This window comes from Phoca vitulina, unplaced genomic scaffold (genome assembly GCF_004348235.1).
Source record: "Phoca vitulina isolate PV1807 unplaced genomic scaffold, GSC_HSeal_1.0 scaffold54, whole genome shotgun sequence".
In the NCBI taxonomy this organism is placed as follows: domain Eukaryota; kingdom Metazoa; phylum Chordata; class Mammalia; order Carnivora; family Phocidae; genus Phoca; species Phoca vitulina.
The window spans coordinates 5,960,693-5,985,275 of NW_022589757.1; the positions used below are offsets into that span (position 1 = coordinate 5,960,693).

At 37.4% G+C, this 24,583-nt stretch overlaps 1 protein-coding gene across 6 annotated transcripts in view; it reads left to right on the forward strand.

Moving 5' to 3' along the window:
* RGS7 (regulator of G protein signaling 7) overlaps positions 1-24,583 on the forward strand; it is a 517,535-nt gene that overhangs the window by 461,781 nt on the left and 31,171 nt on the right. For all 6 annotated transcript variants that reach the window (XM_032389411.1, XM_032389406.1, XM_032389409.1 and 3 more), the window contains 3 exons: positions 15,402-15,476; positions 23,044-23,142; positions 24,353-24,414. In XM_032389411.1, the coding sequence (XP_032245302.1) occupies positions 15,402-15,476; positions 23,044-23,142; positions 24,353-24,414 (236 nt within the window). The remainder of the gene's footprint in view (positions 1-15,401; positions 15,477-23,043; positions 23,143-24,352; positions 24,415-24,583) is intronic.

Sequence of the window (24,583 nt, forward strand, 5' to 3'; positions counted from 1 at the left end):
CTGTGGAGTCCTTTGAACTTTCTTGCAATTTTTTCTATAGGTTTGAATTCAAATGAAATTAAAAAATTAAAAACATGCATACACATACACACACACACAAGTGCACACAGTCTATAAAAGGAGGGCTGAGCAAACAAAACTGGACTCAGCCTGCCAATACTGATAGGACCAGCATGAATTCTGATCCCGTAGGGAGCAGTGATTATTTGGGCTCTGTTTTTGCTGTTCATTTGATTTTCCTCAGATACAGTTTCCCCAAATTGTATTGGAAAAAAGAAACTAAAGAAAGGCTGTGTTCTCTTAATCTGACACCAGGTGTCTGCTTCACATGAACTTTTCTTTCCTGAGAAAAATAAATTAAAATTGAAAACAATCTAAATTAATGAAAAACAAAGTAAATTCTCTCTCAAACCCAGAAAGCTCTAGAAAATTTCTCCTCAGCTCTGCCATTTCCCCTCAACAATTTTATGTACCTTCTCACAAAAACTGAATTTTTTTTTGAAACAAATTACATTTCATTGTCACAAACTCCAACATAAAGACATTTGTCAGTACATATTTTCAAATGTTAGAAGTTAACCCTTTGAGGGGCGCCTAGGTGGCTCAGTCATTAAGCCTCTGTCTTCGGCTCAGGTCATGATCCCAGGGCCCTGGGATCAAGCCCCGCATCGAGCTCCCTGCTCAGCCGGAAGCCTGCTTCTCCCTCTCTCACTCACCCTACTTGTGTTCCCTCTCTCTCTGTCTCTTTCTCTGTCAAATAAATAAATAAAATCCTTAAAAAAAAAAAAAAAGAAGTTAGCCCTTTGAGAAGTGCAAAGTTAAACAGCCATTGAGGAAATGAAACTCACATGTATTAATCTGGTGCCTGACTTGATGTAACTGAAGGATTTTGAACTTAAACAACTGTACTCTTGCCTCCACACCACCGTATGATTAGTCCCTAAAAGGTATTTACTCATTTATTTATTAAATATGATATCTGATATTAAATTGCTAAAGTTTGTTCGTTTTATTTTTTTTTGCTTCCATTCAATAAAGTTCAACTTGTTTTTAATTAGTAACTTCCTCAAATCCTAACAATCTGAAAGACCCCGTTCCTTGCTATGTGATTGTTTTCTGTATGTCAAACTTTACTTCCAATAATAATAGCAGCTCACATGTGCTTTATGTATCAGGAAGATGCTAGCCCTTTGCACACATTATTTCATACAACATTGAGTTTGGTACCATTACTTTGCTGTGTAGGAGGAGACACCCAGGCTTACAGGGGTTCCTTATCTTCCAAGAATATACAGCCCATGATCTTAACTATTTTGTAGTCATGTTGTTTTCTTTTCGTGTAGTAGTAACTTTTTAAAACTTAGCATAACTCTTTGAAGAAATGACTTATTAAAAGGTTTTTTACATTCTAAAGAATGTGCCATAGATGAGGTTATTTTAGGGAAAGAGTGATGCCCATTGCAACAGCTAAGATTGAATGACTCCTGTCATAGAAGTTGTCAGAAGAAATCATGAATTGGGTGCTAGCTTTGACCAGATAAGATTGATGCCTTCTTCTAATGTGCGAGTCTTCGATATTATGTTTCAGTAAAAATTAGGTTCAGAGTGGCTGACCTGTGTAGGTTATAAAATGTTTACAAAGCTCAAACGGTTGGAAAATGACAAAGTAGTCAGTCCACCATGTAAGAACTTTTATTATTATCTGTATTATTTTTATTGCTTTACATCTTGAATGCAGATTTTTTTCATATTGGGTTTTTTTAAGATTTTATTTATTTATTTGAGAGAGAGAGAGCACGAGTGAGGGGTGGGAGAGAGAGGCAGAGGGAGAAGCAGACTCCCCACTGAGCAGGGAGCCCAATATGGGGTTCGATCCCAGGACCCCGAGATCATGACCTGAGCTGAAGGCAGGTGCTTAACCGACTGAGCCACCCAGGTGCCCCATTCATAGAGGGTTTTAATCTTTAATTTCATAATACAGAGCAAGGGAGAACAGTGGTAACAGAATGAGTCCTTTGAAATTAAGCTCTTTTATTCTATGTCTAAAACTCACATTTTGTTTTAACTTTTTCTTGTGGTAAGAATACTTAACATGAGATAGGTTCTCTAGAGCTTATTCATTTTCCTTAACTCAAATGTTATGCTTGATAATTAGTGAATCCCTATTTCCCCTTCTCCCCAGCCCCTGGAAACTACCATTCCACCTTTTGATTCTGAATTTGACTATTTTAGATAACTCATAAAAGTGCAATCGTATAGTATTTGTCTTTCTATGACTGACTTATTTATGAATTTATTTGTATTTATCTTTTTTTGAATAATAGCTGACACACAATGTTACATTAGTTTCAGGTGTACAACTCAGTAATTTAACTAGTTTATACATTATGCTATGTTCATCACAAGAATAGCTACCATTTGTCCTATTACATCACTACTACAATATCATTGACTATATTCCTTATGTTCTGCTTTTTATTTCCATGACTTAATCATTCCATAACTGCAGGCTTGTATCTCCCTCTCCTCTTCACCCATTTTGCCCAACCCCCCACCCTCTTCTTCTCTGGCAACCATCAGTTTATTCTCTGTATTTATAGTTCTGATTCTGCTTTTTTATTTGTTTATTCATTTTTTTAGATTCCACTTATAAGTGGAATCATATGGTATTTCTCTTTATCAGTCTGACTTATTTCACTTAGCATGATACCCTCGAGGTCCATCCATGTTACAAATGTCAAGATCTCATCCTTTTTATGACTACATAATATTCCATTCTGTATATATACCACATTTTCCTTATCCATTTGTCTATTGATGGACACTTAAGTTGTTTCCATGCCTTGGCTATTGTAAATAATGCTGCAATAAACATAGGTGCATGTATCCCTTTCAATTAGTGTTGTTTTATTCTTTGCATAAATAGCCAGTAGTGTAATTGCTGGATCATAGGGTAGTTCTATTTTTAACTTTTTGAGGAAACTCCATACTGTTTTCCACAGTGGCTGCACAAGTTCGCATTCCCACCAACAGTGCACAAGGGTTCCTTTCTCTCCACATCCTCACCAATATTTGTTGCTTGTCTTCTTGATTTTAGCCATTCTAACAGGCATGAGGTGATATTTCATATGTGGTTTTGATTTGCATTTCCCAGAAGATTAGTGATGTTAAGCAACTTTTCATGTGTCTCTTGGCCATCTGCATGTCTTCCTTGGAAAAATGTCTATTCAGGTCCTCTGCCCATTTTTTAATAAGATTTTTTGGGGGGTATTGACTTGTATGCATTCTTTATATATATTGCATATTAACCCCTTACGGGATATATCATTTGCAAACATCTTCTCCCTCCCTTTCAATGGAGTGCTTTTTGGTTTTTGAGTTTCCTTTGCTGTGCAAAAGCTTTTTGTTTTGATGTAGTCCCAATAATTTGTTTTTGTTTCCCTTGCCTGAGGAGACGTATCTAGAAAAATGTTGATATAGCTGATGACAGAGAAATTACTCCCTGTGTTCTCTTCTAGGAATTTTATGATTTCGGGTCTCATGTTTAGGTCTTTAATCTATTTTTAGTTTATTTTTGTTTATGGTGTTAGAAAGTAGTCCAGTTTCATTGTTTTGCATGTAGCTGTCCAGTTTTCCCAGCACCATTTACTGAAAAGACTATCTTTTCCCCATTGTATATTCTTTTCTCCTTTGTCATAGATTAATTGACCTTATAAATGTGGGTTTATTTCTGGCATCTCTATGGTTTTTTATTGATCCATGTGTCTATTTTTGTGCCAAGACCACACTCTTCTGATTACTACAGTTTTGTGGTATATCTTGAAATCTGGACCTGTGATACCTCCAGCTTTGTTCTTTGTCAGGATTGCTTTGACTATCCAAGGTCTTCTGAGGTTCCATACAAATTTTAGTATTATTTGTTCTAGGTTTTTTAAAATGCTTTTGATATCTTGATAGGAATTGCATTGCATCTGTAAATTGCTTTTGGTAATACAGATGTTTTGACAATATTAATTCTTACAATCCATGAGCATGGAATATCTTTCCATTTGTTTTTGTCATCTTTTATAGTTTTCAGAGTACAGGTTTCACTTCTTTGGTTAAGTTTATTCCTAGGTATTTTAATCTTTTTTCTGCAATTGTAAGTGGTGTTGTTTTTTAAAATTCTCTTCCTGCAACTTCATTGTTAATGTATAGAAATGGTACCAATTTCTAATTTTGTATCCTGCCACTTTACTAAATTTGTTTATTACTTCTAGGAGCTTTTGGTGGAATCTTTAGGATTGTCTCTGTATAGTATCATGTCATCTGGAAATAGTGACAGTTTAACTTCTTCTTTACCAATATGGATGCCTCTTACCTCTTTTTCTGTCTGATTGCTGTGGCTAGGACTTCCAGTACTATGTTGAATAAAAGTGGCAAGGGTAGACATCCTTGTCTTGTTTCTGTCCTTAGGTGAAAAGCTCTCAGTTTTTGCCCCTTGATGATGATATTAGCTGTGGGTTTTTCATATATGGCCTTTATTATGTTGAGGTATGTTCCCTCTAACCCCATTTGGTTGACAATTTTTATCATGAATAGATGTTGAACCTTGTCAAATGCTTTTTCTGCATCTATTGAAATTATTGTATGATTTTTATCCTGTGTTTTGTTGATGTGGTGTGTGACATTGATTACTTTGTGAATATTGAACCATCCTGGCATCCCAGGAATAAATCCCACCTGATCGTGATAAATGATTTTTTTTAATGTATAGTTGTATGTGGTTGCTAATACTTTGTTGAGGATTTTTGCAGCTATGTTCATCAGGGTTATTGGCCTATAGATATTTTTTTGTGATGTCTTTGTATGGTTTGGTATCAGGGTAATCCTGGCCTCATAGAATGTATTGGGAAGTTTTCCTTCCTCTTCTATCTTTTGGAATAGTTTGAGGAGAATCAGTATTAATTCTTCTTTAAATGTCTGGTAGAATTTACCTGTGAATCCATCCAGTCCAAAAGTCCTGGACTTTTATTCTTTGGTAGTTTTTGATTACCGATTCAATTTCGTTACTTGTATAAATGGTCTATTAAGATTTTCTATTTCTTCCTGGTTCAGTATTGGAAGATTGTATATTTCTAAGAATTTATCCATTTCCTCTAGGCTGTTTGGCTGATTTAACTTAGCATAATGACCTCAAGTTTCATCCATGTTGTCACATATTGCAGGATTTTCTTTCTTTTCTTTTTTTTAAGGCTGAATAGTATTCTACTCTGTGTATTTACCCAGTTTATTTATCTTTCCTTTGTCGGGGGATGTTTAGGTTGTTTCCACATCTTGACTCTTGTGAGTTACATTGCAGTTAAAATGAAAGTACTAATATCTCTTTGAGATTCTGATTTCAGTTGTTTTAGATAAATACCCAGAAGTGGGATTACTGGATCTTTTGATTTTTAATTTTTAGAGAAATATCGATACTGTTTTCCATAATGGCAGCACCATTTGCATTCCCATCAACAGTGCACAAGGGTTCCAATCTCTAACCACAAACTATCTGAAAAGGACATTAGGAAAATAATTCCATTTACAACAGGACACACAAAAAGAACAAAATACTTAGGAAAAAACTTAAATAAGGAGGTGAAAGACTTGTATTAGAAAACTACAAAATATTGATGAAAAAAGTTAAACAAGACACAAACAAATGGAAAGACATCCCATATGTTCATGGATTGAAATGACTTTATATTGTTAAAAACCCACATGCTTTTGAAAACCAAAAACTGATTCATGAGATGTACTATTGTGTCCTATAGTTCAGTTGTTTTATCTTAACTTTCCTGTGCCTTAAACATCCAGGTGGGGAAAATGCAGAGAAGCACAGCTTTTATTTCTCTTTGAATGTTTGTAGGTCAAAATGGAGATAGTTTGAAACAAAATTATAAATGCAGTGGCAGAGGAGGTTGTTCATATTGCCTTCTCTAAAACTGAATCTTTGTAAGTTCCCAGTGTCCTCCTGCTTTTTAAGTACTCAACCCCTGTAAAATCTGGAAGCAATATATTATTAGCCATATATACTTATCAAGTGATGGACTACTTACCTTTCAAGAGAAAAAACATTTGAGCTAACTTTTCTTGTACCAGAAATGTTTCTTTTAAGTCTAACTGAAGAATTAGACCATATGTTTCCTGTTCAACTAATGTATGGTAATAATGATAGTTGATGACCAGTTGGTCTGGAAGTTAAGTTATAGGTACCAATATTCTCAAGCACACATGCACAATATACCAAAACACAGTAAATAAAACTCATTTTGTATTTTTAACATGAGTGATATTCAGAAATAACTATGATGTATTATCTATGGTTTCTCGCATTTATTTATTTATTTATTTATTCATTAAATATTCATTAAGCACCTACTAGGTAACAGAAAAATTCAGTCTCTGGTGATGACATTAAACAAGACAGACAAAGTCCCTATATTTGAGGAGCTTACTTTTTGGTAGAGAAAAAATAAACAAGCAAATATACAAGAACATCCCAGGTAGAGGCTAGTGCTAGAAATAAAAATAAAAACAGGGTGGTATGATTGGGAGGGTTTGGAGGCCAAGTAGTCCAGTAAGGCCTCTCTCAGACCAGAATGGAATACTGGGGAAAGAAGTAGCAGCCAGGCCAAAAGGAAGAAACTAATACATGTGAGGAGCAGGACGAAGGCCAATGAGGTTGGGGTGAAGTGAGCAGAGGCAAAGAGGTACCAAGAGGGGTTGGAAAGGCAGGCAGAAGCCATTTACGTAGCACTTTGTAGAACATGGCAAAGGGTTTGCCTTTTATCTGAAACCTCTGCGATGAGGAGTGTGCAGACGTTTGAAGAGGAGCATGATGACATGGCTATAGTTTTAAAAGGTCAGTCTGACAGCTGTGCAGAGAACAACTTGGGGGTAGAGTGGAGATAGAAAGAAAGGATTCATGAAGACAAATCAGAAGGCTTCTGAGATAGTCCAGGTGGGAGATAACGGCAGCTTAGACCAGGCTGGTGGCACAAGGGGGAACAGATAAATTCAGGATGTGTTTGGAGATAACATGCACAAGATTTGCTGTTGAATGAAATGAGGGAAGTAAGGGAAAGTGAGTTGTCACTGATGACTCCCAGGTCATGGCATGAACATCCTGGTGGATGGTGATGACCTTTGCTGCAAAGACGATGAGTAATGGTGTGGGGGAGGCCAGAGGAGCTCGTGGCTGGTCAGTGCCCTTTCTGAGCAACTGAACTAAAACTAGTGTTGTGTCTGGAAGGCTTTCCCCAGAGGCAGCTGGTATAGAGCAGGGCACATGATTGTTCACTTGCAGGATTTGGGGCAGACATTCCTATAGGACACTGCCCAGTCTCTCAATGCACTTAGGTTTTCCTTCTGCCCCTGAGAGCACAGAATGAATCACAATCTCCCCCTCCCTGTGTCGTCCCCTATCTCAGAACTCCAGACAAATGTTTCATGTCATCTACTCTGATCCACTCAATTAACTTGTATAATATTTATGTCCTATAAGTTTTCCAGAAGGTATCATGAGAACTTGTTTACATTTTCTTTGTCACCATTCTTATACTTCCTTCCCCACATATCCAAAAACCTAATTCTATCCAAAATTTAGCCAAGAATAAACTCCGAAAGTTTTAGTCAAAGAAATGGTTAAAACACCCACACTCTAACTTGGGTACTTTGATAGGTTCACTTGCTAAAATGTTAGACACTGTGTTTTTTCAAGAAGTATTTGTCTGGTTTCCTGGCCCCTGTCAGAACCCAAGTAACAGATTAGAGGATGATGGGGTGGAGCTGGGGGCAAGGACACTGAGAGCAGCAAAACTGACAACTGACAGGCAGAAGGCAGAGGCATTCCAAAAATGAAATAAAATTTTTAAAAAGCTCAAAAAACACTAAGAGTTAGGACCATCTACCTCACAGGCATTGCTGTCTTAAGGATGCCACAGTAAGTGTCATTCTCAATAATGACCTTGAATCAACAAGAGAAGATTGCATTGCTTTGGATATAATTGTGTAAGAATGTAGGGATGTGTGGGAATTATTTTAGAAGATCTTTTTTTCTAATGGTGAAAATAAAATTGAGTTTTGGCACTTAGTGATAAATATGTAATCTGGAAAATAACTTTATGTGAAATTCTCTTTTCTGACACCACTAGATAAATAAAATGCTTACCTTTTCCTACTTTTGGAAATCAAGTTTAATGCAACAGAGTGTGTCTTTGAAATTCATCTTCTTTATAGAGGTCTTGCTGACCTGAGGTGTGTGTTACAGATAGCCTTTCTCTGTGTGTCTCGCCTGGAGAATGAAGTAAGCCTCTTTTCCATTGGGGAATAAATGACTTAAGAGCCTCCCATATCCTTTGTAATTCAAGGCTATTGAATTCAAGGCCACTTCCAATATCCACTGATTTTCATGACCTTGTTATTTTCTACTTGTCCCACTGTTATTTAACAATTATTATAAGCCTTTTGAACTTACTGTGAGTTATTTATATTATTAGGAATTTTATTTGGTCCTCTTCACTGGTTACAGCATGCCATTAAATCACCACTACTAACAATACTAATATCTACAAAACTGCTTTCACCAGTTCAGTTAACTGATCCATTTTCCTACTTTTTAGCTCTTAACTTTCATGCTGGGGCAATTTCCATTGCCATCAGAGAGCTAGTTTGGGTTCATGCCTACATTCAACAAACACCTTAAAGAGTTAAAGTCAAAAGTTTTAAGGAACTTAATGATATAAGCTTATGGACCAGGAATCCCAAAATTTTGTTGCTACTCACCCTCCCATGAATGAGATCCCAGAGGGACAGCGACATAATGCCTACCCAAATGCCACTTCACTGAAGGTTATTAAAGTGCCCTAAATGCCAAACCAGGACTCCCCAGTGTACAGCAAGTTGGAATGTGTGTTTTCAATCTCAGAGGGGTCTTTTTTATCCCCCAGTTGAAAACCTTTGCATGTCCTCAAATTGCAACCAGCATTTTGTAAAGAAAAAAAAAAAAAAATAGAAAGGGAGGGAGATCAACCACTGCGTGAATGGCAGGCCCAAGTGTAACAGAAAAGAAGTGTTCATGCATACCTGCCTCAGACTCTTGTCCCTTCCTGAAGGAGCTCATATTTTATTCAAGGTAAGTGTGACAACTCAACCTCTACCCATTGTTTTGGTTTTGTTTTTTTTATTCCAAAACAGTTCTAGTTGGGAATATTTTAAGTATTTAAAGGCTGAACATGAAACATGAGTAATGCCAGTGATCACAAAGGAGCCATAGCAAATTAATTAGAGTCCTCTTGGTAGCCTGTTGAGAACTGTGACAGTCTGGCTATTCTTGCGCCTGTGTGGCAGCTGCAGTTCCATAAAAAGGGACTATCACAGAAGGATGAACAGACAGTTCCTAGATGTTAAGTGGAAGTGGTCAGATTTCAACCAGAACAGATTAGGAGAGTCTGGTAGGATGCACTAGAGAAGAATTTAGAGAAGTGTAGTAGAGGCGCTGAGTAATGCAATGGTGCTCCACCAGGTTCTCCATAACTGACCATCAGATATTAGTTTTGCACATTCAGTGATATGCTCTTATTGCCAGTAGTGATGCAAAAGGTCGAAGACACAAAAGGATGGGCCAGGTTATTGTAAAAGCGTTAATATTGAAATGTTCTGAGTCATGAATCTTGACAGTGACTGCATAAAGAGCTATATTCTGGTTGGAGAATTCAGTAAAAATACTAAAATTGTATGTAAATGCAATCCAGGAGCCATCCTTGATTTCTCTCTTTGTTTACATTTGTTTCTTTCAAAGGCTTCCTCATCTCAATAAATGGCACCACCTCACCTAGTTGCCAATAACTAGAAGTCATCGTTGACTCTTTTACCCTCACTGTGCTCCTTGACCCAATCCATCAGCAAATTTTATAGATTCTAGCTTCAAAATGCATCTCTCACCAGAGTGGTACCTTTGTTGCAATCAATCAACCTGCACTGACACATCATTGTCACCTGGGGACCATAATTTCCATGAGGCTTCACTCTTGGTGTTGAACATTCTATGGCTTTAAACAAATGTATAATGACATGTATCCACCATTATAGTATCATACTGAATAGTTTCACTACCCTAAAAATTTTCTGTGCTCTGCCCAAATCATCCATCCCTCTCTCTAACCCCTGGAAACGACTGATCTTTTTACTGTCTCCGTAGTTTTGCCTATTCCAAAATGTCATAGTCGGAATCATATGGTGTAGCCTTTTCAGACTGACTTCTTTCACTTCATAATATGCATTTAAGGTCCCTCCGTGTCTTTTCGTGGTTTAATTGCTTATTTCTTTTTAGCCCTAAACACTATTCCATTGTATTCCATACCACAGTTTATTTATCCATTCACCTACTGCAGGATGTCAATTATGAATAAATAAATAAATAAATAAATAAATAAATAAATAATTGGCAATTATGAATAAAGCTGCAATGAACATCCATGTGCAGGTTTTTGTGAGGACATAATTTTTCAATTCTTTTGGATAAATACTAGGGAGTACAATTGTTGGATCAGTTGGAAAAGGAGGTTTAGTTTTCTAAGAAACGGCCAAACAACTCTTCCAAAGTGGCTTGTTTTGTGCTGGTCTCAACCTGTCAATAACCAGTGTTGTGGTGGATCAACCCTGTGGTTCTTATTGTTACTGCAAGTTGCCCTTCCACAACAGCTATCAGGAAACTTTGAAAAAATAAAGGTTTATTACTTACAGTACCTGTTAATTACATAGCACATTGGGGGCCACGTAATGAGGTTGAGGGGAGGTGGGGGACATGGGCCTGGGGTACTGCTTTTACTAGGGTCCAGTGGGGGCTTAGGGCTTCATAGGCTCACTCTTTATTGGTGAATTTAAAACACAATAGCAGGAATTTAAAGCAATGGAGGAGAAAGAGCAAAAATAAAACAAAAACAAGTAGCCAAGATGATCAGCTGTTGAGATCAACCAAGATCTCTAAAACAAAGGAACTTTGGTGTGGGAGGCAGCCTGCCTTTTTATCTAGTGGTGTGGTTGAAGATGTGTTTCTTTGAGATAGCAGTCTTTGAAATGGGTGCCTCTTTGAAATGGTTGCTCAATCATCAAAGCCTAAATCATGCATTTGCGTTACAAAAAAAGAAAAAAAAAAAAACCTGTCAGGGCCTCCACTACAGGGCTGTACCATTTTGCATTCCCACCAGCAAGGAATGAGAGTTCTTGCTGCTTCACCTGCCCTGCAGCATCTGATGTCGTCAGGACTCTGGATCCTGGCTATTCTAGTAAGTGTGTAGTGGTATTTCAACTTTATTTTAATTTGAAGTTCTCTAATGACACATGATGTATAACATCTTTTCATACACTCGTTTGCCATCTGTATATCTTCTTCAGTGAGGTGTCTGTTCAGACCTTTTACCCATTTTTTAATTGGGTTGTTCATTTTCTCATTGTTGAGTTGTAAGAGTTCTTTGTATATTTGTATGTTTGTCTTCATCAGATATACCATTTGCAAATGTTGTTTCCCAGTCTGGCTTATCTTTCATAGAGCAGGAGTTTTTAATTTTAATGAAGTCCAACTTACCAATGATTTCTCTCAAGGACTGGTGCTTTTGTTGTTGTGTATAAGAAGTCATCACCAAACTCGGGGTCACCTAGACTTTCTCCTATGCTTATCTTCTAGGGGGGTTATAGTTTAGCATTTTGCATTTAGGTCTGTGATCTGTCTTGAGTTAATTTTTGTGAGAGGTGAGTTTTTAAAAATATAAATCACTTCCCTTATGACCTCCACTTACCTTTAGACTTAAACCAAAGTCCTTACCATGAGCTGCAATTTCTACCTGACCTGACCACTATCCACAGCTCCAAGCCATCATACATTTCCCTCCCCTCTGCCGCCAGAGTCTTCCTTCTGTCTGTGGACTCTCAGAATTCGTTCACAGCCTACACTGAAGCAAGATCACATAATCCAGACTCTGTGTCCAGCAACTAAGATGGAGTAGTAATCAAATGAATAAATATTATAGAGGAGGTTGAATAGAAGGAATTCCAGAGTAGTCACCTTAAACAACTTCCTTCACATATAGCATTTAGTAAGCCCAGCTGACCCAAGAACAGAAATAAAATCTTCAATTAGATGTTTAAAAAAATATATCCTGAGATAGAACACTCTGAAATCTATAATCACTTTATATAAGAGTAAGGAATCATGATTGAGGTACAATACATGACAAATTGAACTTTTAAAACTTGACTGTGTTACAAAATGACAAATATTTTCCAGTAATTTAATCACATTTGAACCAATAATTATTCAAAATATTTCAACAGTCAATATTCAAAACCTTAATTTTCCCAGAATCATATCTTTTTCCTAATTTCCAGGAATATGGATGTCTCTTATTATCAGTTCTGTTTGCCAGCTCATTCTTAAATCTCCATTCATTTGCCATTTAGGACATTGTTTTGCCCAGTTTCACTTCAGCTGCTGGGACTGAATTAGAGTAGTTCTCCATTATTGTCTCTTTATGCTGCTCTTCACTGAAGAGTCCTCAAGTTTCCCTAGTTATCCTGAGCACAGTGTGCCTTCTGCTACAACTAACAATGGCATTTTGCCATGACGGGAACTGAATGGTATTCAGATTCTTTTAAGTAAAATCAGTGATGAAACCACAATAGCTCTGCTTTGCAACTCATTAAGACACTTACTTGAACACTATGGCAGTAATATTGCTCAATAATATGATCCTTTTACCACTTCAGGAATGGATTCCAAGGCATTAAATTCTACTTTTTAATAAATAGTGTTACAGTAATGTCATAACACAGCTTAATTCTATTGAATAAATGCACCTTTGAGTCGCTAGAAGTAACTTATGATTGTTTTTTAGGCCAATGTAAATATTACTTCATTATTATTCCTTAAATTGAACAATACTATGAACTTAATATTATATCTGGCCAGTAGTACATATTTGAACATTTGTATTGAGCGCTTACTTGGTAACAGTGATGTTATTTATATCTTATTGGGAAGCTGTGTTTAGTAGTGCAGAAAACCAATTTAGGCATAACATTTCACATGGACCTGGTGCCAGCTAGTGGTACATGTTATATATGCCTTAAAAGGATGACTGCCTTTTTTTTTTCTTTTATTTTTATTATTATTTTTTTATGACTGCCTTTTTAAAATAACCAAAGACCACATGGTCTTATTGGGATCAAATTTGCTCAAATACTAAAAATATATATATTTATCTGCCATGTTGGTGAGAAACAAGAGGATGTGCATAATAATGGATATATGAAATGTTTGTTGCATAATGCCCAGGCCAACTTCTCTCCAGTCCTGTGCTCCCACATTGTGCTGATTGACATTTTATTATGCTTATTATATTAGAAGATTATAATTCATCCTTGTATTTTACCATTTGTCACAAGATCTGGCAATTAGATGCAGAAATAAATATTTCTGAATAAATAATAAATCGTCTCTTTTTCTCCAGCTCCTGGAAGGACATGCCTTCCCTTTTTCCTCTATATCATATCCTCATTATTCCTACCTCTTAACATATAGAAGAAGATCTCTATGATCTGTCTTGCCATGCTTGGCTCTTGATGAATCAGTAAGAGCTTAAAGAATTTCAGTGCTTCGCCTTCCTAATGGACTGAGGCTTACATGTGGAAGGTTGCAAGGATATGGAAATCTAATAGGAAATGAAGACACTTTAATATTGCTTTAATATTTTCAAAACATTATTTTGTTACATCTAGATCAATGGTTGTGAATCCTGACTGTATATCAAAATCACTAGGGGTCTTTTAAAAAATACTCATGCGACAATGAGCCACAGAAAAATTAAATCAGAATATCAGATATTGATCAGTCTGATGCTGGGGTAGCTAAAGTGAGTTGCTCAGTGTCAGTTAGTAAATCCAGGTGGGTGCTCTTCCTGCTATACTGCCAAGCAGACTATGGTGCTGAACCAGCTATTTCCATATAGATTGCAAACCAAATTTGTGATTTATTTAACACTTTAGTGCAGTGTGTGTGTGTGTTTATGTGTTTGTGGTATATATATTTCACATGCAACATATGTAGGGGAAAAAATCAAGAAAAAAGGCTTTGCTTGCTTACTTCTTTATCCCTTACACTGTTATGGTGGAGTTTTGCCCCAATGGCCGTGCTATCAGGACAGGTTGGTTTAAGAAAATGCCCCATGTCCTCATTATACAGAGAGTGAACCTCCTTGCCTGCCAGTGAGTGTAGAGAACAGCTTATTTCTGGAATCACACCAGTGCTGCCTTTTTGCCCCTACCCCTCCCACAACATCCCAACTGCACAAAAGTCTTTTTCCACATTCACGGTTTCTCTGGAGTTGCTTTCAGATATCTGATGTTTTAATGATCTTGCAATCTGTGGGAAAAAAAAAACAGAGAAACTGAGTGGAGTTGTACAACATAATACTTTTGACTAGTACCAGAGATCCCTATATCTGGTACCAAAACTTGAAAGTTGGTGAAACACAATCCATATAAACACTTCCTTCCAATTACTTCTAAAGACTAAGTGATATCTAAGGACCTTTGCAGATATAAGGTCTCCTGTATTCTGGAATCTCCTTTCTTCTCTTTTTCCTGATTCATCATCTCTCCTACCACCTCTCTCCTCCCTCTCCCTCCTCCGCATCTCTTTCTCCTCCCCTTCTCCTCACCCCACCCTCTCTCTCTTTTCTTCCTCCTTCCCTCTCCTCCTCCAAATACAAAGGAAGCTTTACAGCTCTCTGTTTCTGTGCAACAGAACAATAAATCTGGCAAAATGATACTCTTGAGGTTGTCAGAGAACCAGTAGCAGGCTGCCCACACTCCCATTCTGTGTATGGAAAACAAATATTCCCAGTACCCCGATTTCATGAATCACTGTAAAAAAAATTCATTCTGGGATTTGAGCTAGGTCAACAGATTGTAATTTTCCAACTTGGGAAGCAAATAGCTTTAATAACAGTGTCACCTCACATAGAGAGGCACTTTGAGCAGGGCTGTGTGCGGGTACCAGCTGGGCTATGATCCACTTGATCTTTGGACACCCTTGCTCTGAATCTGTTGGCTTAGCAACTACTAATGTCAACACCCACTTTCACAGGCAAGGCCCATGCATTTCTTTTCCCTGTTTTTCTGGAAGTGACTTGAGAATGTTATCTGAAGTCCTTCTTATGCAAGGAGTGAGAGTATAATATATTTTTTTACTGGCTCTGCTGAGAGGGTGGCTGTGGCCATTTAGAAAGAGTTGCCAGGGACCTGAAAGGCAAGTCATTAATGCATGGATCAAAAACTTCACCCTCAAAGATTCCTTTGTCTCTCTGTTTTTCCATTTTCAGCCTGGTTGTGTAAATACCACTGAAGTGGACATTAAGAAGTCATCCAGAATGAGAAACCCACACAAAACACGGAAGGTAATATCCATGTTTGCTGTGCTGATCTTGGTATGGGTTGCACTGTTTGGAGGACATCAGTCAAAAACCTTTTGCCCACTTCCTGGAGTATCTTCTAGCATCTTCCTTGCTTTTCCTTGTTCCTTGGCTAGAAGAAAATCTGGCAGCTCAAACCCTGGTCTTCTGTCAGTCCATCTGTCCTGAGGAAGTACTCCTATCGTGGTTCTCCAGCACACACAGGTCCCAGGGCATGCAGGGGGCTGTGATGGGGGGCAAGGATGCTGAGGGCACCTCCTCTCTCCATCGAAAGGAAGGATCATCAGCAGAGAAAGCCTTCTCTTTCAGAGCCCATGGGATGAGGAAACACCGATGGAGATTATCTGAGAAAAAGTGATATTGATGAGAGAAGGGCATTTTTAGAGAAAATTATGAAGGGAAAAGGGACGTCATAAAGACATATAACTACAGAGTTTGTATGAGGATCCCCTTTTAACACCAGAATTTTGTGAAACAACCATAAGATAGTGGTTGTATGTTTGTTCGGTGTCTGTTATGTGAGATGATACATAACAAACAAACAAAAAGCTATCCAGAATTCAGTGACATTTTAAATAATCTCTTGAAAATACACAGCAATAGTACCTCCATATTTTTTAAAGTAGCACATACACACAGAAAGCATTTTTATTCATTCCATGAAAAACACTTGATGCACATAAGAATTTCTGAGCTGAGGACACAGACAAAGGTTGGCACCACTGGATTAAAGCATTCCACAAAGCTCAAGACCTTCCTTTTCATGGCTTTTTCCTTATGTAGAATTAGGGTTTTCCAATAGGCACTAAACATTTTTTTTTTTGTAGTCTTATTTCTTGTTGTCTTTTTCTTCCATCCTTAGAAATATAAACATCATGAGGCCCCAATATGATCCAAGTACCTTTTCTTTCTTTTAAGGCAGTTTACCTTGATGTCAGGATAAAGAAGCCATAGGAAAAGTGCCACAAAACCCACTCAGGTGCAGTGCTCCAGAGCTTTTGCCCCTAGGAGCTCTCTGAGAGAAAGAGGCAAAGCCAGACCAAACCAGGCTTGTTGGCCCTGCTCTCCTGTGACTGGCCTCATGCAGTTCCTTCCCTCCTCTACGCACAGCACAGCCTCAGGGCACTGGGGACTGGTTTTGTGCTGTGGAACAGCATTCAGAGCTGCAATCATCTCTCTAAAAAGCACATTCAGCCACCCATCACTACTTCTGAATTTTGAAGAATTACTTTTCATAATACCTTACTTTGTGTCAAGCTTTCCCAACAGACACCAACTGAGATATGCTCTGACTCAGAAGAGAAAGCATGTGGATGGACAGATAGGACTTAAAGATAAGAAAGCCATCATTTACACTGTGTTCTTAATGCTACATGGTATTGATGTCTTACCAGCGCTACACATGACATTGTGCTTTTTGAAAACTTGAAAAGCGTTAATTGGTAATGCTGTGCTTCACATACTATCAGCCCTCACTTAGTGATGGGAAAATACCAGGCCTAGCAAGGTGAAATGCTATAGAGCTGGAATCACTGAGCTCTAACTGTCTCAGTTGTGGTCTAATTTCCTGTGAATTGATAATGGTAGAACTGCAGGGCCTAACTGCAGAGCTCCATAACCTGAAATTACCAGAGAAAAACAAAAATTCTGAAGAATGCTACAGCAAGTAGCATGTATGCCTTTGTCTTCAACAATTGGAGAATGCTGATTTTTTTTTTCACTTTTATATATATATATATATATATATATATATATATATATATATATAGCATCTCAGAGTCAGAAGTGTTGAATTTGCTAGAATCTTCACAAATCATGTTATTTTACATAGAAAGTTATAGGACTCTAAGTCACGTACTGATTTGTCTTATAGAATTATGAACACTGCTACATTAGCTCATATTTGGTTAGTAACTGGAATGACCCATTCAGTCAGATTTAACAAGTCTCTACTTTATGCCAGGTATGTACTGCTTTTTAGATAGTCGATGGTAAATGGAGCAGGCATGACCTTGTTCCCACAGCTCATGGTCTAATGAGAGTGCACACAGTGAAGAAGCAGACAAATGTCTATACATCTATAACCATGTAATTGTGTTAAGTGGTATGTATTAGTCTGCTCAAGCAACCATAACAAAATGCCACAACCTGGGTGGCTTACATAATGGAAATTCATTTACGCACAGTTCTGGAAACTAGAAGTCCCAGATCAAGTTGGGTTTTTGGTGAGAGCTCTCTTCCTGACTTGTAGACAGCTGCCTTCTTGCTGTGTCCTCACATGGCAGAGATAGAGCTCGGGTGTCTGTCCGTCTTGTAAGGACACCAGCTCCATGGGATTAGGATCCTACCCGATGACTTCCTTTAACCTTGATTACCTCCTCATAGACACCATCTCCATATATAGTCACATTGGAGATTAGGATTCCAACATGAATTTCAGAGGGATGCAACTCAGTCCATAACATGTTATCAAGGGAATTTGAATGATTTGGGATTCTAAATCACCACACCATTTTATTACAAAAAATACACGGCAAACAACAAACTGTCCCACCACCCTCTGAAGTTTTCACAGTTCTGTCCTTGTGGAGGGGGTAATTCTGTGGGATTGCAAGCCTTAGACAGAAATGGCAGAGGCCAGCCTATCACCTTGGAAACTGTCTTTGCCTTCCACAGCTAATCCGACTATGTCCTTTGCTCATTGTCTTAATGGTGTGACCACCCTCTGTTTTAAACTTTTGCTGGTAAGAAAGTGGAACCCCTGGATTGTAATTCATTTTTGCAAACAGATGCTACCCTTGGCAAAGAGAACTGCTGTTCATTTCTTTGGCAGTCAGCTGTAATAATATTTCTCATGATGATATATCATAACAAGAATAAAGGACCCAGTAAATCCTTAAAGCAGTAATCCATTACATGTACCTAAAGAATATCAAGGATTGGAATGTTTATCAAACATATGAAGAGAAGGCTTAGAAGAACATCTGATTGGAGATATTTTTAAGTATTTAGGATCAGTCAGTTTCTAAATCTATCTTTACTAAAATACAAAGAAGTAGGTGGAATGTATTTCCTTACATTTCTATGAAGGAATGGTAATGTAGCATAGCCAGAAAGAAACCAGCCTAATCTAGGCAAATTTTAAGGGCCACTGTGTACCTGATTTTCTTCAGTCTGTTTCTAAAACTTTAATTATAATAGGTCAGGCTGTGTATCAGTCAGGGTTCCCCAAAGGGTGCAGGAGAGAAAGACGGAGACAGAGCGAGGGAGAGAGAGAGAGAAAGATTTATTTTAAGAAATTGTCTCATGCAGTTGTAGAGGTTTGCCAAGCCCCAAACCTGACGAGGTAGGCCAGTGGCTAGAGTCCCAGGGAAGAAATGCCATCTGCTGACAGAATTCCCACTTGCTTGGAGGAAATCTTTGTGTTCTGTCCAGGCTTTCAGCTGATTGAATGAGGTCCACCCACATTATGGAGGGCCATTGGCTTTATTCAAAGTCTGCTGATTTACATTTTAATTTATTCAAAAACATCCTCAAAGAAGTATCCAGAATAATGTTTGATCAAATATCTGAGCACTGTGGCCCAGCCAGCTTGACACATAAAATTAACCATCACAGGATGAATCCTTCTATATGACAATAGCTAGAGGGGCCCTAGGACAACACAAAACCTGAGGAAAATGAAAAAAGCATTTGTATGTACATGACTAACCCCACATGTTGGACTGCTTCCTATAACTTCAGGACCCATATTTCAAAACAACAGTAAGATGTTTCTTGTCTCGTTACTTTTCTTTTTTCTGTCATCTTCATTTAGGCATTAAGACACTTCATATTTTAGGTAATAGCTAATGTGCACATTCTGGAGGAACAGTTAGGAAATTCATGATTAAATGTCTAGTTTTCCTGCTTTTAATGCAGTGGCTGTTTATACATAAAACTGTTTATACAGAAAAAATTGGCATTTCCTCACTTGTATATGCATAATGTGGAATTTTAATTTTAACAGAAGAAACTACTCATACCTTAGGGTAACACAAAAGGGTTTTAAGTAAGAAGTACAGTCAAGTGGCAGGCAACAAACATTCTGCTCAAAATAGCAAAAAGCAGGGTATATTCTAAACCCTTGGGAGTTGGTGGGGCAGAGTTAGCCCCCAGGGGTGACGGACCCAGGGACTCATCAGGGTTCTCGCTCACTCTCCCATGCCCTCTTTTCTCTGCCCTCTTTGTGCACTGGTTTCCTCCACACACCAGCAGATGTGGTCCCAATCCATTGTTTGGTGGAGCTAAACAATCCAGAAGAAAGAGAAAGATCCCCTCCCTCCACCATCAGTTGGAAAAACCCCAGAGATTTCACTCCACATAGAAAGGCATAAAAGCTTCCTGTACTCTTTAGTTTCTGTTTTAAAGCACCCCCCCTCCCCACCGCCTGCCAAAGATAAAAGTAGGAGAGCATTTTCTTAGACTTCTTCTAAGGTGTGAAGGGAAATCACATATGAACGGGTTTATGTAGAAAGTCAGATCTGTTTCATTTTATGAATAACTTACCCAGTATTCATTTGGATGGTACCCTATGTGAAAAAAGCTTGTTCAGCCACCCTGGATTTAAATAAATGGGTATATTCATCAAGTCAAAGCATCTTGATTGGTAACTAGCTTTGCTAACAACTCAAAATGGATCCCAATTGGTTAATTTTATTTCCCCCCATTGAGACAATTTCATGTCCCTTCCTCTCCAGCCCTACCTGTTGCTAGCTCTACTCCACCCACTCTAGGCCAATATTTTAATATAGTTCCTTTTTCTAAAAAAAAAATGAAAACCTTTTACATTTCAAATGATCCTCAGAACTTGTCTGCCAAAATAGGATCAACTTCCTACCTCCTTTGTCCTTAAAATAAGCCCTGTACATAAAACTTCATTATTCATGGCCATTTTCACTGTAGCCAAGAATCAAAGTTAAAAGCTATCACTGGTCCCCAGAAAATGAAAGCCATTCTGACTGATGAAAGAGAGAACTCCTCATGTTTACCTGCATGAAACGGAAACTCCATAGTAACCTCAGAGCCCAGAGCTGGTAGCGAGGCTGCTGGAGGGCTGCTTTAAACACCACCTCCCAGGGATTTGGTTCTTAATGGAACTTCCTGAGCCTATGTGCTATGCATGCATACGGAAACAATCATAGAAATGCAGAGGCAGAAGATAGTTTATAGATCAGTGTACTTCCATGACACCATAAAATGCAGTATTTTTCTAGCAGTCTTTTTAACTATTTTTAATCTTAACCAAAAAACTTACTGTTAAAACAGTCAGCTTTCATCAAAAACTAATGATGTAATGTATGGTGATTAACATAACATAAAAAAAAAAACAGCTTTCTTACCTTATAAGCATTATTTACTTGAGTATAGATTCTTATTAAGGACTTTAAGTAATTAAACTAAGGTAAACAAGAATGCAGTGTTCAAGCCTTAGAGTCTTTTTATTTTCTTTATCATAAATTAATGTAGTACAACTGAAAAATTGTAGACATTGGAAAATGTCTACATTTATTGTCTATGATTATTGAATAACTGGTGATCTTTCACTTGCCTAATTTTTAAAAATCAACCTCACCAGTTACTTCAGAGTTCAAAGTTCAGATATGACTGTTAGTAGTTCACATAGGCCTTTTCTGTTTCTTTGGTGGAAATTAAGTCTCCTTGTACTTCAGGCCCTATGCTCCTGTTATTATCTTCTTTCATAACACTTATCACAGTTTTAATCGTGTGTTTATTTGTGTGATTATTTGTGTAACATGCTTCCCTCCACTAAGTTGTGAGTTCCAGTGGAGGAGAAAACGTATCTATCTTTGTTTACTTCTATATCCCTAATGCTCAGCATTATATCCAGCATATAGTAGGTGTTCAGTAGATGTTGAATGATTAAATGAAAGAAAGAACAGAGAAAATTTAAGCCATTCGGTTCAGTCCTATTAATAATTAATTCACAGCATATGTGCTGCTCGTTTGAAATTGTTGCCTGGTGATAGAACCTGAGTTCCCAGAGGTTGAGGTGAGGTCAAGAGAGGGCAGATTGAAAGACTTACCAGAGATAGTCTAAAATGGATGATTCAGGTAAGTTAAAGCCAAGTCAAAATCTACTGAAGAAAGCCTAAGAGCAAAGTAATGGGGAATTACAAGGGAAAAACCAAGTCCATCCAGAGGGTCCAGGTATAAAACCAACAGGTGAACATTAAGAAAAGATAGAGTCTGAGTGAAAACAGGTTCAGAACAAAACACATTTGAATTTAGAGATATTGGTGAGGTTGGTGATGAGCCTGAAAATTGGCTCAGTTAAGCATCTGGATCCTACCCTCTTCTGATTTTAAGAGTTTCTTCCAAAACTATCTGGTAACTTTAATTTTGTGGGCTCATGAAGTTTTATTATGTCCTTACCTTTCATCCTCATGTCCAAAGAAACAGTGCTCCATATCTCATATTAAATCCTTTATTTTAAAATAGTAATTCTTTGATATTAAAGAAAAAGTTATTTGGCTTCTCCCTTGGGTTGACATGTGAGATGTCTCACCCTCAGTTGAAGATTTTTTGTCTTTTTAAGGTCTCCAGATCTTTATTTGTACTTACTAAGCAATAGGTCTTTTCTTTTTTAAGATTTTATTTATTTGAGAGAGAGAGGGAGAAAGGAGAGAATGAGCAGGGGGAGGGGCAGAGGGAGAAGCAGACTTGCTGCTGAGCAGGGAGTCTAACTCGGGGCTCAGAGCTCAATTCCAGGACCTGGGATTATGACCCGAGCTGAAGGCAGACACTTACCAGACTGAGCCAACCAGCCCCCCCATAATAGGTCTTTCTCAAAAAAGAATATTCCTAAGTAGTAGGTTTGACCTTTTGACAAAATACAAAAGAAGCACTGGGGCATCAAGAATTCCAAAGTGAAAACTTTGGGATCACTGATGTTTGCAAAAGGCACCCAATGGCCACGGAATGGCAAGGCCAGTACAGTGAGGTAAACAACCAAATGCTGAGATGGGAAAGTTGGAGCACTCTGGGGTGTCTTTGATCACACTAGCCGAGACTAAATCAATAATGGAATTGTTAACCTCGTCTCTCTCCTCAGTATTCCATTCTGTAAAACTCAAATTATTTTCATTTTCTTTTGGCTTATTAAATTTTTATTCTATTCTATATCCACCCCTGTTTTATTCTGAAATCAACACTTATTAAATGTTATATAGTGTTGTTGTTCCCCAACTTAGTACTCTCAGTCCACCCCCAAATCTTATTATCAGACTTACCATGTTCTTTCCATATAATCAATTATTCTGTCAAAGTTAATAATCTAACCACATATTTTTTCAAAGAGCTGTGCTTTTATTTTATATTCATATGATATTTATGATAGCAGTGCCTTCGAATTTTAATAAGAAGCTTCATCAAATATGCAGCAAAACTTTGAGTTACCTTGCTGAATATGTAACACAAAATTACCTTTTAGAAAGTCTGTGACTATAAATGGTATTTTGTCCTAATATATTTCTTTTTTACTTTAATATAGTCTGTCTATGGTTTACAAAATGACATTAGAAGTCACAGTCCTACCCACACACCCACACCAGAAACGAAACCTCCAACAGAAGATGAGTTACAACAACAGGTGGGTCAGTCTATAAAATGACCTGCTGACGGTTTACAGAGTAGTAGCTATGAAGACTACATGTCAATGTTAATGGGAGGGTTTTTTAGAAGGTTATTTGTATGGTTGACTGTTTCATAGAGAAGAGTTGCAGTTAAAAGGTAGTGAAATCATTTAATTTTAAGATATGTAGTCACCTGGAAATATATCACTATATGCAGATGGTTTCCAGATCTCTTCACTCTTTAATTCCCCAAATCCTGTGTCCTCTAACCAATTTTTAAAAAGGATGTACACTGCCGTTTAGGTGCCTCTATTTCAAGAGTTATTTCGTACTCTGGAGCTCTTCTTGAAGAAGGAGAAGACAAGAAGCTGGTGACGTTGAGTCACGTGTTTTATGTATCCAGTCTTGTGACATGATCTTCACAGAGTGCTTTTTCTTATTCTCCTGGTACCGCTCTCCATAAGCCTCTCGAAGTTCTCCCTCATTAACACTGGTGTACAGTTATGGTATACGTCATGTCTTGTTTCACTAATTGATCAATAGTTTTGCCTCCAAGCAATATTTCAAAGCAAACACCGGTGTCTCTTATATCAAATAATAGTGAAATCTCTTGATTAGCTTGGTCATGGGGCATTTTCCCCTTTTTATTCTTTTCCCCTAATATGTTATTGTGATATGGTTTATCAATAGTGTAATAATACTTTTTCTAGTATATTTATAATCACAGTGAATGGAAAGTAATTTAGAGAGTTTTAAAGTTTTCCATATATTATTAGGTCCATGTGTTTGTCCTGAAATGTTGATAAAATTATTCCCAAAACACGTATCATTGATGCTTTCTTGGGCTAGTACTAGGAAGTAGGATTTACTTTGAAATTATAGTACAAATAACACACACGTTTATTTTCTGAATTTAATATTGGGGGGTGATTCTGATTTGGTTATTCACTATGAATAAATGTTTACAATCTCTAGAACATTTTAAAAATAAAGTTACATTTTGTTAAAGCATGCAGAATGTTCAAATTCATTGCTGTTCTAAAGTGATATTGGCTATGTTTATATTCAAACACTTTAATTTTCAGAGCTGTCTCATTTGATTTTTCAGACTTTTGAAATTTTACTTAGAACATATTCTTATTTAGAATTGCCCAGTCTATCAGAATTTAGAGTTGAAAATTATGAGAATGTCACTACTTATTTAACTACTTCTTTAACTCTTTTCAGATTAAATATTGGCAAATACAGTTAGATAGACATCGGTTAAAAATGTCAAAAGTTGCTGATAGGTAAGTATTTCAAGATGCCCCTATAAATAAAAAAAATTCATGTGACAGTTAAATGCACTAAAAATGGAATCCTGTAAGAAATGTTATTTTGTTTTTCCATTTTGCACATAGAAAACTTCCAAAGAACTCCTCTGTTATAGTTTAAATGACAGAATGATCATTACTATCT